Below are 17,402 nucleotides of genomic sequence, written 5' to 3'. Positions count from 1 at the left end.
GTCAAAGGGCTGCACTTAAGGACCTAGAAGGCCACATGTAGCCTCGAGGCTGCAGGTTCCCCACCCCTGGTAGGGTAAGGCTGGTTTGGTAGTCAACTAGTGTATAGCACAACCATCACACAACCTGGAATCTCATCTCTAATCTTGCTATATTTTAAATATATATTCAGTTATGCATTTTATGGGCATTTGCCCCTATGATCTGGAAAATCTGCATGAAATTTTTGACTTTCCCTTTGTACCAGTGAAGAAGTCTGAATTATCATGGTATTAAAATATAAAATGCATTGATACTATACAATACTATACATATATTTTAAGGATTTCTGAGTTTCTAAACTTCTTCTGTGTCATCTACTGGCCTTCACTTGTCATCTGTGGCTTTTGCAAAATTCCCATTTAATTTCTTATTCTGACTTGTGATATATCAAAACTGCAATGGTGGGAGTCATGATGTGGAAAGGATAATTGTAGGTAAATAAATAACATGAAGTAGTCTCTTCTGAGATTTCTTCTATTTCTGGTAGAAAAAAGAAATTAGGTCAGTGTAATTGGCTACATTTTCTTCTAAAGGCACAATTAAACCAAATTGTGAACTATTTATGGAAGTAATTTCTCCCTCCTCAAATTTCTCATGGCAATTTACCTGAATTTCTGTTGTACAACTTTTCTACTCTTCCTTATGTCATACTTATTTGTATAAATGTCTTTCAGCCTGCTATTGAATTGTAAATTCCTAGAGAACAAAGTCTGTGACATACAACAGACACATAGGTAGATAGATAGACAGGCAAACAGATTATCTACACTGAGTGTGCAAAGATATATATAAATATATATATATACACACAAATTTTTTATATTTATAATATAATAATAATAAAATATTCTATAATAATATATAATATAATAATATAATATTATATAATTATATTATATGATATAATATAATATGGTATAATAATATAATATAACATAATATATAAAACAATATATAATACATTTTATTTACATTTATAAATTTTAAATATATATACACAACAAAGATACACACCCATTTTATAGACCAAGTAGAATTTCCTTGAGACTAGGGACTTTTTTTGTACTTAATAAATAATTAATGATTGGTCGATGGCTCTTCAGCACCTAGCAAGATGCTTTGTACACAGCAGATGCTTAACAAATGTTTACTACGTGAATTTCAGTCACTCAAAATTTGATAGCAGATTTCCTGTCTTATATAGTTAGACAACCAAACTGTTTATAAGCTCTTCATCCCAATTATACTGTATCACCTTGTACAGCAATTGGAGACTGGAATGCAGATTTAGTTGTAGCATGGTTGGCCAGTAACCATATAATTAATCTTTACATGAAATGTTCAGGTCCCTGTTTCTTGTTCCATAGCAACATATTTTTTACAAGAAGGCAGGAGGATGATATTGTCTCCTCTTAGCATCACAGCTACTAGGCCAGAAAAATCATATCACTATAGCAAAGTGAAATGCTTCCTTATGGCATCACAGATATTTGGTAAAAACAAACAAAGAAAAAAAGTAAATACGCTTCCATTTTGGAGGAACAGGAGTTAAAGAGATTCATTTTAGCAGGTTTTATCATATTAGCATTTTAAACCCCATGGCAATATATGGTATAAAATACTTTAGTATTTTGAGGTAAGAGAAAGAGGAACATAGAATGGATATGAATAGTACCATGAACATTCTCTGTGTTTATGTGGACAAAGTGGAGAGCTGAGGCAGTTATTCAAGTGATTTGAGGAAAATACTGATTATTGAGAGGTTAAAGAGTGATTGAGAGCCAAATTCATTCAGCCTATCTTTCTCTGTAAATATATTGGATGGATGTGCAATTCACAAGTCAGAATAAGAAAGTAAATGGGAATTTTGCAAAAGCCACAGATGACAAGTGAAGGCCAGCAGATGACACAGAAAAAGTTTAGAAACTCAGAAATGCTTAAAATATATGTATAGTATTGTATATTATCAACACATTTTATCTTTTAGTACCATGAATTTACTTACTTATATAAACAAAGTCACACTGCCTCCCCAATCATTGGGATTTCTTACCTGAATGGATCCCAGCATGTATTGTCAGCTGGACATTGGGTTTGTGGGGAATGTTAAATGTTTTGCACACAGCCACCAGATCCAGTGCCATGCTAGCTATTTGACCAGCATGAAGAATGGCATTCATTTTGGGCATTCCTGCTACCACCATGTCTGAAAATGCACACATGGAACACTTAAGAAAGCATTTTAAAAGCATGTACACTTCAGATAATATTACTTGTCTGTTTGTTTACATACCTTCCTTTTACATTTCAGACATAGTTCTGAAGATCCACTTAGTGCAGAGATCCCAGAAAACTAATTCTAGGTATCTATCTAAGAGAGCTATCAAGTCCTTAGGGGGAGGGAAGTAGGGGTGGAGAGGACAAAGGTAATCCCCACTATGCTTCAGCACACCTCTGATCATTTTCAACAAGAGAACAGATTACTACTCAGAAGCGGCCAGTGCCAGCTTCTTCTGCCCCTTATTCCTGCTTCTCTTTGTTATGTAAACACTATCATACTCAGGCACAAGTTAGTGGAATATACACTTCATTCTGTGGGTTCTGACTGGTTTCCTGACAAACTATGAATTTGTCACCATGTGTATGTTTGGGCAACCATCCTTTTAGTATTGTATTTCTCTTCTCTCTGACATATACATTAGAAATGTAGGGTCTTGGGCTAATGACAGTGGGATTCAGAAAATAATTAAATAAAATCTGATTCATCATAAGCATTTATGTAGGCACTTGTTGACTAACAAATATTTGTTGACTGATTCTTTGAGGCAATGTCCCAGAATAGTCAGTGCAGCTTTCAAAGGTGTGAAAATACAGCAAAGGTACTAACATAATGACAATGACTTCTGTTGAAGTGGATTGGGGGAAGGGGAGATGGTGAGTGTAACTCAGGGTTGAACAAGGCATGCACATGGCTGCCCTTCCTGATTCTAGCCAACCAACAAATCATTTGGGTGCTTTGGGGTTGACAAAGCCATGTGATGATTCATTGACTCTTTTAAAAATAAGTGATCCTATGCCTCAAAACCTCTTCTTCCTTATACTCCCCATGTAGGAACCAATTTTCCCACAAAGAACATCTGGAGAGGCCATCCTTTCTTTAGCCCCATCAGAAATGGCAAACTGCTGAGCATATCACAGCTGAAACCTGCCTCTGTGACTCTGATTCTGAGTTTGGGGCTGTTTCTTTGTTCTTTCCTGATCTTAGGTGAATGAATATCATTCCTAAGATGGATATGCCCAGGCTTGGGGGCCACCTCTGGAGTTGACTGGTAGGAAAGAAAGACATTCTCAGCAACCAGGATCTTGGAGAAGATAACTACCAAGGAAAAGAGGCCAAACCCTAGCCCAGCTGATGAAAGGACATCTACCATGGCAGGGATGGAGAAGCGGCTGGGAGGAGAGCAAAGAGAAGAACAGAATCTCAGTGAAATATAAATATCAAAACTTCCACTCTACTCCTCACCCAGGAGTGAATTTACCTGAAGTTCCTGACTCTGAGGGAAATGTCTTCTGTTCTTTACTCAAACAATCTCCTTTCTATTGCTTGAACTTATTTATTCATGACTTGGACTTTTGTCAAAAGGAAACCTCATATTCAGTTTTCTGTACTTTGGAAAGTTTATAAAATATAATGGTCCATAAGATTATTTTTCATTTAGCTTAAAATCCCTCAGACAGGATAGAATCCTGATGAATTAGACAGACATTCCAAATTTTTGTCATACTTTGTCAGTCAGTCTCTTTCTGGTAATTGACAGAAAGAATTATATCTTTTGTCTAACCATAGAACTAAAAATTGATTAAGCAGAAATTATAAACATAGCTTTAAAGCACAGGAAATCTTTGCATGCACTCTCCCAATGGGAGAAAGTATAGGGAAACTGGAAGCAGTATATCTTGAATGAGGGGTGGGGGTGCAAAGGGAAGTGAAGTTTGAAGTTTTGGTCTGCTTCTCGCCTCAACTGCAGGTATACCCCACCTGAGCATTGCCATTCCATTGGAGGAGACTTCAAAAGTAACTTCTTCTAATCTTCACCCTCATCACATGGTGTCCTGACTCCCCATTATTTCCACTCATCTCCAGCTTGCAAAATTGAAAGTGAAAGTTCCCCTAAAACTTGAGCTTGTCAGATTCCTGTCTCATCACTTGTTTCAGTACTCCAGATGTGGAGGAACTCTTTACAACAACCAACCAACACACACACACACACACACACACACACACACACACACACATCTTTGCACCTCTCTCTAGTAAGAGCCCAGAAAGGCAAGTTTTTGTTCTAGCTCACAGAATTTCATCTTCCAGACTGAAAATTTTCTGTCTCCCACAATTACACAGTGTTACACTTTGATAGATCCATGATCTCACTGACATGGCTATTTCCTCTACGGTATTGATGATAATTTCTCCAGGCCTTCTCACGCCATACAATTCTTGTCCATGTTCTAAATATCCCTAAATCGTGTCTACCCAATTCCTTGTACTTCTATAAGAATATATTATGAATTGAATATACTGTGAATACTAATGTAACTTGTACTTTCTACCTATAATCTCACTCTCAATACATGATTGATTCATTTCTTTTTCAGGTCTTATATGTACTTTATGAAGTCTTTTATACCACTTCTTGTATACAAGTCATCATTGGTAATATGGGAATACACCAAAGAGGACAGACAACAAATAGATATGAAATAGACCAGATCTGCCAGCATTAATTCTTTAGCAATCTGATTTCTTCATGGATAAGATTGGAAGAACCACATTTGGACTTTAACACCTCAAGACATGATAATGATATAGAAATATCTCTAAAGAAAATGAAGACAAAAAGAGTAGCTATAACTGACCAAGTACATAAAGAGGAAATCCATGCTGGATGTGACACAATTTTTAAAAATATTTCAATGAATGATTTTTAAAGAGAGTAAAATTTCAAAAGAATGGGAGTAATTACAGGTGGTATTCTTACACACACACACACACACACACACACACACACACACACACAAAAGCAATGAAGAAGTTATCAATAACTACTGAAGTAATTTAGGGATAGCAAAGGAAGATTTCCAGGACCCAGATGGTCGTCTACTTATTTGAAACACAAATTGTTAAAACAAAATTCTAGTACAGCAAAAAAAGTATATCTATATAAAATATAATAAAGCATACGTGTATATATGTAATTATAGCTCCATTAACTCTAATGGCTAGGGATGTATTATACATATGTATGTGTGTGAATATGTATATACATACATAAAATCCCTAGTGATCAGAGCTAATGAATTTGACCTTTATAACTGGGAGGAGGGGTCTCATGACATAGTGGAAAAAGTACTCAAGGAGTTTACAGTCTAATGGGGAGAGACAATATGTAAATAATTATTTGTATATACTATATATACATATATGCATATATATGTATATATGTGTATATATATATAGAGAGAGAGAGAGGGGGGGGAGGAGAAAGAGAGAGAGAGAGAGAGAGAGAGAGAGAGAGAGAGAGAGAGATTGTAGATCATGAAAGGCTTCTTACAGAAAGTAGTATTTGAACTGAATCGTGAAAGAAGTCAGGAGGTAGAAGTGAGAAGGGAGGGCTTTCCAGGTGTGGGGAACAGTTGGTGAACAAGAATTCCTGCTACTACATACCCCAAATGAAATTGGTAGAGTAAATTTTAGGTAAGGACAAAATATGAGCCAAAATCAAAATGAAATATTATATACAAATAACAATTTAACATTTTAAAATAATAGACTGAGTCTAGAAGAACCTGGCCAGGATGGAGGCAACAGGTTCCTGCTGTAGTTAGGATGCCTCCTAAACTACTTGAAGCTCCAGCATCAGCACTTCATCTGAAGAGGGTATTTAACTTTCCTTCCAGATATATGGGATATATTCTTTTCTCTCCCTATTTACATTTGTATATAAAAACACTGATTATAGTTTCAAGTACTAAAATGTAACCATTCTGTCCTCAATAAGGTAATACATTTCCAATTCAATTCTTTTGAGAACTATTTGTACATAGCTTTCTGTCATGTATTTCTGTTAATTATCTTTATATGTTAGATACCAAATGCTTATATCCCCCCTCAAAAAATAATACAAAGTTGCTGGTCTTTTCCCCATTCAATTGTTTCCTTTGTTATCCTAGACACATTGATTTTGTTTGCACATAAGCTCTCTAAAGTCACATTATTAAAAATACCTATTTTATCTCTTGTAATTGTCTCTATCCCTTATGATAAGAATTTCTCTCTTATCCATAGTTTTGAAAGGCATATGATTTCTTCAATTTTTTCTTGGTATGATTTTCTATGTCTATGTAATGTAGCCATTTTGAAATTATTTTGAAATGGGGTTGCATAATTTTTGCCACACTGTTTTCCAGTTTTGCCAGTAATTCTCATGAAATAAAGAGTTTTTCCTTCCATATACATGATTTCAGGCTTATTGAACTGTGGATAATTGTTATCCATTATTTCTGATTCTCCCTTCTTCATTAGAGAGTCCCCTAAGAAATAGCTGTTCAGAGAAACAGCATTAACTACATCAGCATATCGTTAAATAAAAAGTTGACTATCATCAACTTAATAAGTTGATGTAGTTCCCAGTAATAAATGGGAAACAAAAGAAAAAATAATGTTAGAATGAAAAAAAAGACTGCAATAAGTGACATTTCCTTTTATTATAACTTATTAGGAGGTTTATCATTTGGCCAATTTGTTATGTTATAATTCTAGAATTGTTTTAAATTTTCAATATACTAAAAATTCATTTTCAGTGGATAATTTTTAAAAAGCTAGTATTTCTTCCATAGTTATTTCTATAAATATATTTAATTAAATTAAGAAAAATTATAAAATGCTATTTTTATAGTAATCTAAATATTTGTCACTTATTCACAGCCTTCTCTTTTGACACCCATTCAATCACCATCTTGCCAAGGTAAATATGAATAAACTAAGGGACAGGGAATCTTTGTACCTTTGTATCTTTGAGTATTGGGGAATGTGACTTCAAGAAATAAAATTAGAAAATAGGCTAGTAAGAAAACATTAAATCTGAGTTCTTCCTTCATAATAAAATTGCCTTTAATAAGGTAGATTGAATTTTCATATACATTAATTATTGGCTCCCATTCATCTCTAGTTTTATTCCAGCTATAATACTTATTAATATCTCTAGGGAAACATCAGTTTGGTAATTACTCACATGCATCTCCTATCATTTCCACTTTGTAGACATCATAGCTATCTATAATCTCATCAAAGTTAGTATACAGCTTATTGAGGAAGTCTACCACTTGATATGGTGTGCTGGTACTAGATAGCTGAGTGAAGCTAACAATATCACTGGGGAGGCACAGAAGATAGAAAATATTGGGCAAAATATGTGACAAGTTCTGATAAGCATGGCTGTCTTCTTGTTCAACAATATTTCCCCTGCCTATAAGAAACCCAACTCAGAGGGATTCAATTGGTGACCAGTTGAATTTTTTAAAATAAAGTTATTATGCTTTTTGCAAGATTATAATGGTATAACCAAAGCCCTGCCCCAGTCTGGCCATGAAAGGAAAATTAGCTGCAAAATTAGCTGCTGTCTGTTTCTGCTTATCAATTAGTTTACTTGAATATTTAAAAATTTACACATAAAGAGGCAGCTGTATAAGTCTGAAATAAGTTTTTGAAGGAAATGTATTTGTTTAGACTAAAGTTTCCAAATACATAATACATACATGAAAAATCCCATCACCAAACAGAGTGTGCCCTGGACAAAGACAGTATTTAATAAACATCTGTTTAATTGAATTGTTAAAGAATTTAATCCCTTTTCAGATGGTTTTCAGTGCCTCTATTATTTTTATCTAGACATTAGATAATGTGGTGCTGTCCTGGGTGTTAGATAGGAGTTCTCCAATATTACCCTGGAAGGTACCTCATCAGTAACTATGAACAAGTTGTTCAATTAATTGAACAATATCTGTTCAGTTAAGATAGTCACATTAACACTCAGTATTTCTTTTATGCTTTGGGTTTAGCAAGATGCACTTACGTAAATACAAATATTAGTCTTTTCCATGTCAGTGTTTAGGGCTGAGATTTTATGGATTTTTCTCTGAAATTCACAAAGTTGCCCTCAAGTAAAATGAATTCTTGTTGACTCAGCTTCAGTGATGATGCTGATATTACCAACATCCCCTTTCTTATGGCAGTGAAGAACTGACTGACCTATTTACTTCAAATTTTAAAATACACATTTTCTGAGATGCCAAAATGTACCTTACTAGAGTAATTTCCTGCTGTTTTGGCTAAAACATATACCTTTTAGCTCACTGAAGCTAGTTTTTTCTCTGTATTATATCTATTTTAAAAGAAAAAAAAACAAAAATGAAACCAAAAACTCATAACCAAATCACACCAATCAATTTTCAGTTCTATTTCAATGGCAGTCTTTAATCTCTGCCAATATATTTTATAAGTTGCTGCATTTTATTTCCCATTTGCAGATATTATGTGTGCCTCACCTTATAAGAGCAATACACAAATTGTAGGACTATCTATATTGCTGCATTTTGAAATGTGATTTTAAATCAAGTCATGTTAACATGACTGAAAAAGATGGTTGCACTTAAGTAACTTTGGGCTTGTCAGGGTTTGCCTTGTCTTAGGTCATCTGCAACTTGTTTGGGTAACATGCCTGTTTTTAGATATGAAAGAGAATTGTTAATTATCATATCTTCATGAGAAAATGACCCAAAGAGCCTTCTATGTCTCTCTCTGTCTCTCTCTCTCTCTCTCTCTCTCTCTCTCTCTCTCTCTCTCTCTCCCTCCCTCCCTCCCTTCTTCCCTTTCTCTCTCTTCCTCCTCTCTCTTCTTCTCCTCCTCACTGTAGTACATTCCTATTTATCATCAGCAATTGCTTCCATATACTGAAAGTAGGTTACTTTGAATTGTTTTCCCTGTTGTAATAGATCTGTGCTGATCCCCCATATACACTCTTGTGACTAATGTCACACATTGTAAAGATGGAGTTAGAGGTAAAGGAGAGACTATGGCACAGAAAAATCATAACTGGCATATTCGGGACTTAAACCTCATGTTCTAACCCAATGAGCAAAGCAAGTTTTCATTATTTTGATTTATCCTCTCCTTCCTACCCCACATTTTCTGTGTCCACCTGGTGGAATTTTCTGTAAGGTGCTATTTAACAAAGTCATGCACAATTCCTACACTCCAGAAGTCTGCAATGTCATAAATGTATTTTTCTTTTATTTTTAGTTTATGGAATAAAAAAGTATTTCTGTAATAAAATATAATAAAAAAGATGATTGCACATGAAACTGTAAATCTACTATGGACAACTTGCTATTTCTTTAAATATACCACAAGATTATCATGTAAATTTCTTTTTTCCTCTTCTTTGTCTTCCTTTCCCCTGCACCCTAGAGATGGCTACCATTAGACACAAACGAGTATATAATATATATACATATACATACATACACATATTATATACACACATACAAATTATATATATACATACATACACATATACATGTATATAATTATTCTATACATACTTCTATTTATCAATTCTTTCTCTCAATATAGATAGTCACATGTCCTTTATAGTTAATTTGGGTATTTATAATAGACAAAATAACTTATTCACTCAAAGTTATTCTTAAAACAATATTACTGTTACTATATACAATGTTCTCTTGGTTCTGTTCATTTTACTCTCCATTATTTTGTGGAAGTCTTTCCATGTTTTTCCAAAATCACTGAATAATTTCTTACAACATAATAATATTCAAGCAAAATGCTATAAACATATTAATCATTCAGAGAACTTGTCGTTTTTTTGCCCTTAACATGCATTTTGGTCTTAAACTTAAAATAAATACATCCCAGAAACAAAGGTCATTTTTGTTTCTATATGAGCAGTTTTTGCTTTTCCTCCCTGTGTATATCTGCCTATTGAAATATATTATACAAGAAGTCTTAAAGCTCACAAAAGGAGGATCTCTGTGCTAACACCAGTGTAAAAATTATAACAACTACAGTGATTTACTGAGTACATTTAGTACTTATTTGGTTTGCAAGAGGCATGGGACCCCTTGGAGGGACAGAGGATGAATATTTATTTGAGTCTAGTCATAACAAAAAAAAAGAAAATCTGAATTTACAGTTATTTCACTATGTGAAATAGGGTAATATTTTCCTAACTCCTTCAGGAAAATTCCTATTTTACTAGTTTACAGTTCAGATAGATATTCATATTCTACCGTGGTAATGTACTAAATGTTTTTAAATGCTGTATATCACTGTTCTTTTGTGAAGAGCTTCATTAATAGCTGATTGGACATTTAATGTATTTTCTTATGTGCTGTGGCTATATTGATTTGAGGTACATGTATTCAAAGGAGAATACTGATGATAACTGAAGTTTTCCATGACTGAGGCCTGTTAAGAAGTTTTCGGCCCTGGTGAGTACCTGAGTCTTTTCAAACTATAGTCTATAAATACAGCTCTAAAAAATTTGAATTTGGTTTAACTTCCTTGCCTTTCCACATATGCTGGTATTTCTATGTGAGGATCAACCAATTCACTGATTCAGTCAGTTATAGCAAAAATTTAGCCAATTTTACATGACTCAGTCAAATAACAACCTGTCTTTATCCTCCACACATGCTACATTCATTTTTGACTCAAAGTCTTTCCTTATGCTGTTCTTATACCTGGAGTGCCCTCCTCTTTACAACAGACTCTCCAAATCATATGCATCTTCAAGATTCAGTTCAAATCTTGCCTTCTCAGCATAATCTTTCCTAATAACACATAACACTAGTCTGTGTTGATGCTAAATTACTCTAAACCTTACCTTAGATCCAAAAATCCTACATGGCTCCATTGTTTCAATGACATTTGACATTAAAAGACCATTCAGGCAACTTTTTTTCATCCTTTGATCACTTATAACAAGTAGAAAGCTGTAAACATTTAGTTTAACTACAACTGCTACCTTTTTTAATTCTTAAAATTAATTTTGAGTATTTTTTGACGTTTTTAGATCTCATCCAGGTTCTAAGTCCTCTAGTTTTCCTTGCTCTCCTTGTTGCTCCTTGAACAAAATACATCATCTCCCTAATCCATTCATTTTCTTTTGTTTTGTTTTGTTTTCTGTTTTTTTGGTGGGTGGGGGAGGCTGGGCCATTGGGGTTAAATGACTTGCCCGAGGTCACACGGCTAGTAAGTGTGTCAAGTGTCTGAGGCCGGATTTGAATTCAGGTCATTCTGACTCCAGAGCTGGTGCTCTACTCACTGCACCACCTAGCTGCCCCTCCATTCATTTTCACTGGCTATCCCCACCATGCCTGGAATTCTCTTGCTCCTCATTTTCCTTTCCTGGTTTCCCTGGCTTCCTTCAAGGCCCAGATAAAATCTCACCATCTACAAGAAGCCTTTCCCAATCCCTTCTAATGTTAGTGCCTTTCTCTAAATCTCCAATTTATACTTTATATGTCTTATCTATAGATAGTTGTTTGTATGTCTTCTTCCCCATTAGTCTAAGCTCCCTGAAAGCAGGAACTGTTTTTTGCCATTCTTTGTAATCCAAGGACTTAGTCCAGTGCCTAACCTAGGCACTTAATAATATTTATTGACTGAATGACTGAATTCTCTTTCCTATCAGTTATCTGACTTTTTGTTTACCGATAGACTTGCACTGAGCAAGTCTTTAAGTTAACTCATTAGACTTGCTTTATATACCCAACCTTTCCACAAAATTCAGCTGCCACAATGACCTGTGGAGATGCTACTCACTGACAACAATTTTTCCATCTGAGAATAACTAGAAGTTCTTACTCCATCCTTGAATTTCTCATGCCTGTCCATTTGACCTCTTTTCCTGTATTTGACCATATTCTAATGTATTATAGTTTTTTGCATGTGTATTTTCCTCCATTGAGCACTGGGGTTGTTGTATTTTGTTTTTTTATCCTTATTGCTTAACAATATGCCTGGTGCTTGATAAATGTATTGAATGTAGTTGAATTTATATAAAATCAGTATCATTTTCATCATTTAAGTAAGTAAATACTTACTATACAGCAAAGGATCAGTATTTTGTTTTTCATGCATTAGATCTTGGGTTCTTTCAACCACCAGCACTTCTGGGTGTTTACTGTACCTTTCCATCTAAGCATCACAAAGAGAAATTGTTAGAAAAATCACTTTATTCTCTATATACAATCCATTGGATTTCCTGAAAGAGTCCTAAATTAAGAGTTGATGGAAAACAGAAGAGTTTCCTTAAAGGAATCACATCTTTGGAATCATCATCCTTTGAGATCCAATGTAATGCTTGCCTGTTGAGAACTAAGTTTAATTAATAGTGGGTAGTTCACCAACCCATTCCTTAAAACATCAGATTAATTCTTGACATAGTGATACCTAGAAATTGCATTATATAAGCTCATGTTTTTATAAATTTCAAGGTTGGCTCTTAATGTGATCTAAGCATTTTCAAACTCACCAAAGTCATCATCATGTCCACTGCACTAACTTTGTTGGGATTCATTTTGTACAGAAGCTTCTTGATTTGTTCAAATTTTGGTCTTTGAGATGGGGTATTTTTCTTGCACTTTCTGATTGGCTGCATTGGTGTAAGTAGAATGGCCTTTGTTTTCTTTGAGTGACTCAATTTATCTCAGTGAGCCTTAATAGGTACTAAGCCCCAGGCCCAAACCCCATTAGGTGTTAACCTAATTCATGTGGATGTGAACCTCCCAGGGTCCTAAGGGGAGGGGCCAACTCAAGAACCAATCACCAGAGCCTGAGCTCTGGTGATTCAGATGATGTTTGATGATGTCTGAAGCCCTATAAGAAGGGAGGACAGAGCCATTTGTGTGGGGCTCTGGAGATGGTGTTGAAGAGGAGACTCCGGGCAGCTGTAGCTAAGGAGCCCTCCAGCTTATAAACCTGGATGTTGAGATTTTGTTGAACTCTGGTAACTATGTGTTGGGATTGAATCAGACAAAGTCTGTTGATGTTTGTAATTTGTTTGCATTTTGTTTTGAAGTTCAGGGTGCTGATTTTTTCCCCTGAACTAACTGAATGATATTTGAATTAAAAGTAAGCTTGTCAACCCCTTCACCTTGCTTTCCTTAATTAAGCAGATTGAAAGAACCTGTGCTGTTGGCAGCTTTCTGGGTACTGGCTGTGGGTGAATCTTATACACCCACAAAAGATGCTAGCTGGATTGTTAAGACAATTGGTTAGAAAGAACAGGTAAACATTATAATTAAATATCATCCTAGATAGAAAGGGGCAGCTAAGTGGTGCAGTGGATAGAGTGCATGACACTGGAATCAGGAGGACCTGAGTTCAAATCTTGTCTCAAACACTAGCTACATGACCCTGGGCAAACCCTGTTTGCCTCAATTCCTCATCTGTAAAATGTACTGGAGAAGGAAATGGCAAGCCATTCCAGTATCTTTGCCAAGAAAACCCCAAATCACACAGAGAGTTGGCATGACTGAAATAACTCAATGACAACAAAAATGTATATTATGTCATAATCCTCAGCTACATTCTAAACTACAAAGAAACATTACAATGAAATATTACTGTACTGTAAGAAATGATAAATATGAAGAATTCAGAGAAACATGGATTTGATGTAGAGTAAACAGAACCAGAATAACAATATACACAATGACTTCAACAATGCAGAAAGAATGACAGCAATAACAAATGCTAATTAAGTTTGACTGCAGAGAATAAGTGAGGAAAATATGCCTCCTTCCTTTCTTTGTAAAAATGGGAGTCTACACTTGTGAAAAATTGCACATGTGGTAACTTTGTTTTATTTGTCTTCTTCCCCACTTCTTTATCCTTTATTACAATGAATGGCTGACTAAGAAGCAGAGAAGGAAGTTATATATTTAGAAATGAAGTTAGAAACAAAATTTATAAGTAGAAATTAAAATGAATAAAAATTAGTACCACAGGGAAAAAGACTAAATTACATGAGATTAAAGAACAAGTCGGTGAAATTTTGTGTCTCCCACAGAATCTAACGCAAATATTGTTTAGTATTTAAGGATTGAGTTATCAAATTTAACCTAAAAATGTATGAACTGGAATAGACCTTAAAGACTATCTTGTCCATTATTCCAAATTTCCAGATGAGGAACTTCACCAAAGAGATGATATAAGGGAAAAAATCCCAATAATTGGAGCTGTCCAAGATGTATCAACCAACCAAGCAATCAACTTATAAGCATGTACAAAGTACCTACTATATCCCAGGCACTGTGATAAGTACTTGATATAAAAATAATGATAAAAATAATACTTGACATTTATATAGTGCTCACTATGTGCTAGACACTGTGCTTTACAATTATTAACTTATTTATTTAACCCTTACAACAATCCTGGGTTGTTGTTGTTCATTTGTTCAGTTATTTTTGACTCTTCTTGACCCCATGGACCCAAGCACACCAGGTTTTTCATCTCCCAAAGTTTATTTAAACTCATGTACATTGCTTCTATGACACTATCTATCCATCTCATCCTCTTTCATCCCCTTCTCCTTTTATCCTCAATCTTTCCCAGCATCAATCTTTTCCAAAGAGTCCTGTTTTCTCATTTGTGACCAAAGTATTTAAGTTTAATCTTCAATATTTGCCCTTCCAACAAGTAGTCTGAATTAATTTCTTTTTTTGACTGATTTGATCTCCTTGCTGTCCAAGGGTCTCTCAAAAGTCTTCACCAGCACCACAGTTCGGAAGTGTCTATTGGTAGTGCCATATCAATCAAACTACCAAAAATTGTTTTACAGAGCTAGATAGAATAATAACAAAATTCATCAGGAAGAACAAAATGTCCAGAATATCAAGGAAATTAATGAAAACAAATGCTAGGGAAGGTGGCCTAGCCATACCAGATATTAAACTGTACTATAAAGCAGCAATCATCAAAACTACTTGGTACTGGCTAAGAAACAGAGTGGTGGATCAGTGGAATATGTTAGGTACACAAGATGCAGTAAGTCAATGACTACAATAACCTACTCTTTGATAAACCGAAGGAGTCCAGCTTCTGGGAAAAAAAATTCACTATTTCACAAAAGCTGGTAGGAAAATTGGAAAATCTCATGGCAGAAATTGGGCATAGGCCAATATCTTACTCCATATCCCAAAATAAAGTCAAAATGGGTTCATGACTTAGATGTAAAGGCTGATACTATAAGCAATTTAGGAGGGAAGGGAATAGTTTACCTGTCAGACTTATGGAGAAGGGAAGAATTTATGACTAAACAAGAGATAGAGAGCATTATGAAATGCAGAATGGATAATTTTGATTACATTAAATTGAAAAGTTTTTGTACAAACAAAGCCAGTGCAACCAAGATTGGGAGGGAAGCAGAAAATTGGGAAAGAATTTTTACAACCAGTGTTTCTGACAAAGGACTCATCTCTAAAATATACAGGGAAATGAGTCAAATTTATAAGAATACAAGTCATTCTTCAGTTGACAAATGGTCAAGGGATATGAACAAGCAGTTTTCAGGGGAAGAAACTAAAGCTATCTATAGTCATATGAAAAAAATGCTCTAACGTACTATTGATTAGAGAAATGCAAATCAAAACAACTCTAAGGTACCACAGCACACCTATCAGATTGCTTACATGTCAAAACAGGAAAATGATAAATACTGGAGAAGATGTGGAAAATTGGAACACTATTGCATTGTTGGTGAAGTTACAAACTGATCCAAATATTCTGGAGAACAATTTGAAACTATGCCCAAAGGGCTACAAAAATGTACATACCCTTTGACCCAGAAATGCCATTTCTAGGACTGTATCTGAAAGAGATCATACAAGGGGGAAAATGACCTACGTGTACAAAAATATTTATAGCAGCCCTTTTTGTGGTGGTAAAGAATTAGAAATCAAGGAGATGCCCATCAATTGGGAAATGGCTAAACAAATCGTGGTATATGAATGTAGTGGAATACTATTGTGCTATAAGAGATGAGGAGCAGATGGACTTCATAAGAACCTGGAGAATCTTATATGATCTGATGAGAGAAGAGAGCAGAACCAGAACACTGTATACCACCACAGACATATTGCTTCTGTCATGACTAACTTTGAGGGACTTGGTGTATTGGTAAACAAAATGGGCTTTTAGCACTCAGTTCAAACAAGTGCCCTTGAAGAGTTTGGCCTTTGTTTCCTTGATTAGATTTGGCAGTCCTTGGTGACCTCTTTGCCTCAGGGGAGGGCCTAGTTTACACATGAGTTTGAGTGACATGTTTGGGACATCAGAGGCTTTTAGACCACGTGGGTTTAAGTGGCCTCTTTGTGACAATTCTAGATCACGTGGGTGAGTTGCATGTGTGACTCACCCTTGACCCTGAAAAACATATAAAACCAGGGGTTGGCTTTCTCTTTTTCAGAGCTCTTACCCACAGCCATGGTGGTGCCAGTGACTCTGGGCCAGCCCTTGTTATGAGTTCCTAAGCTGAACCTAGATGTTGGTAACTATGAATTGTATTTGGTCTGTCTGTCTATGTTTGTAATTTGTTTGTATTTTGCTCTGAAGTTCAGTATGCTGGCTTTTTCCCCTGAACTAAATGAATGGTATTTGTATGCTGGATTAAAGTAAACTTGTCAACCCCTTAATGCTGCTTTCCTTACTAAAGCAGATCAAAAGAACCTGGGCTTTTGCAGCATGCTAGTAGCGTGCTTGTTGTTGGGCTTGTGTTTGCCTTTCACCCCCACAACAGCTGCTAGCCAGATTGTTGAAACACTTAGCTCTTGTCAACAACACAAGGTTCTAAGACAGCTCCAAAAGACTCATGATGGAAAAAGCTATCCACATCCAGAGAAAGAATTATGGAATCTGAATGCAGACTGAAGCAAACTATTTGCTCTCTCTTTTTTATTTATTTTTATTTTATTTTTGGTTTTGTTACATATTTCTCATGATTCATTTCATTGGTTATAATTCTTTTTTACAATTTGATTATTGGAAAAGAAGTTTAATGTGAAGTTATATATAGAACTTATATCAGATTATGTGCTATCTTGGGGATGAGAGAGGAGGAGAAGGAGGGGGAGAAAATTTGGAACTGAAAAACTTGTGGAACTGAGTGTTGTAAACTAAAAGACAATAAATTAATAAATAAAAAATTAAAATTAAAGAAAAGAAAGTGTCTATTAGCAGCATTCACCTTTCCTTATAGTCCAACTCTTGCAGCCA

The 17,402-nt window shown here is 35.1% G+C and overlaps 1 protein-coding gene across 1 annotated transcript in view; it reads right to left on the bottom strand.

Annotated features, from left to right (window-relative positions):
- LOC118831168 (receptor-type guanylate cyclase gcy-1-like) overlaps positions 1–17,402 on the bottom strand; it is a 139,876-nt gene that overhangs the window by 22,659 nt on the left and 99,815 nt on the right. Inside the window, 5 exon segments of the mRNA XM_036738341.1 lie at positions 2,094–2,246; positions 7,333–7,475; positions 8,733–8,817; positions 12,227–12,320; positions 12,658–12,777. Of these exon segments, the coding sequence (XP_036594236.1) occupies positions 2,094–2,246; positions 7,333–7,475; positions 8,733–8,817; positions 12,227–12,320; positions 12,658–12,777 (595 nt within the window).

This window comes from Trichosurus vulpecula, chromosome 9 (genome assembly GCF_011100635.1).
Source record: "Trichosurus vulpecula isolate mTriVul1 chromosome 9, mTriVul1.pri, whole genome shotgun sequence".
NCBI classification, from domain to species: Eukaryota; Metazoa; Chordata; class Mammalia; order Diprotodontia; family Phalangeridae; genus Trichosurus; species Trichosurus vulpecula.
This window is presented reverse-complemented; position numbering and strand designations above follow the sequence as displayed.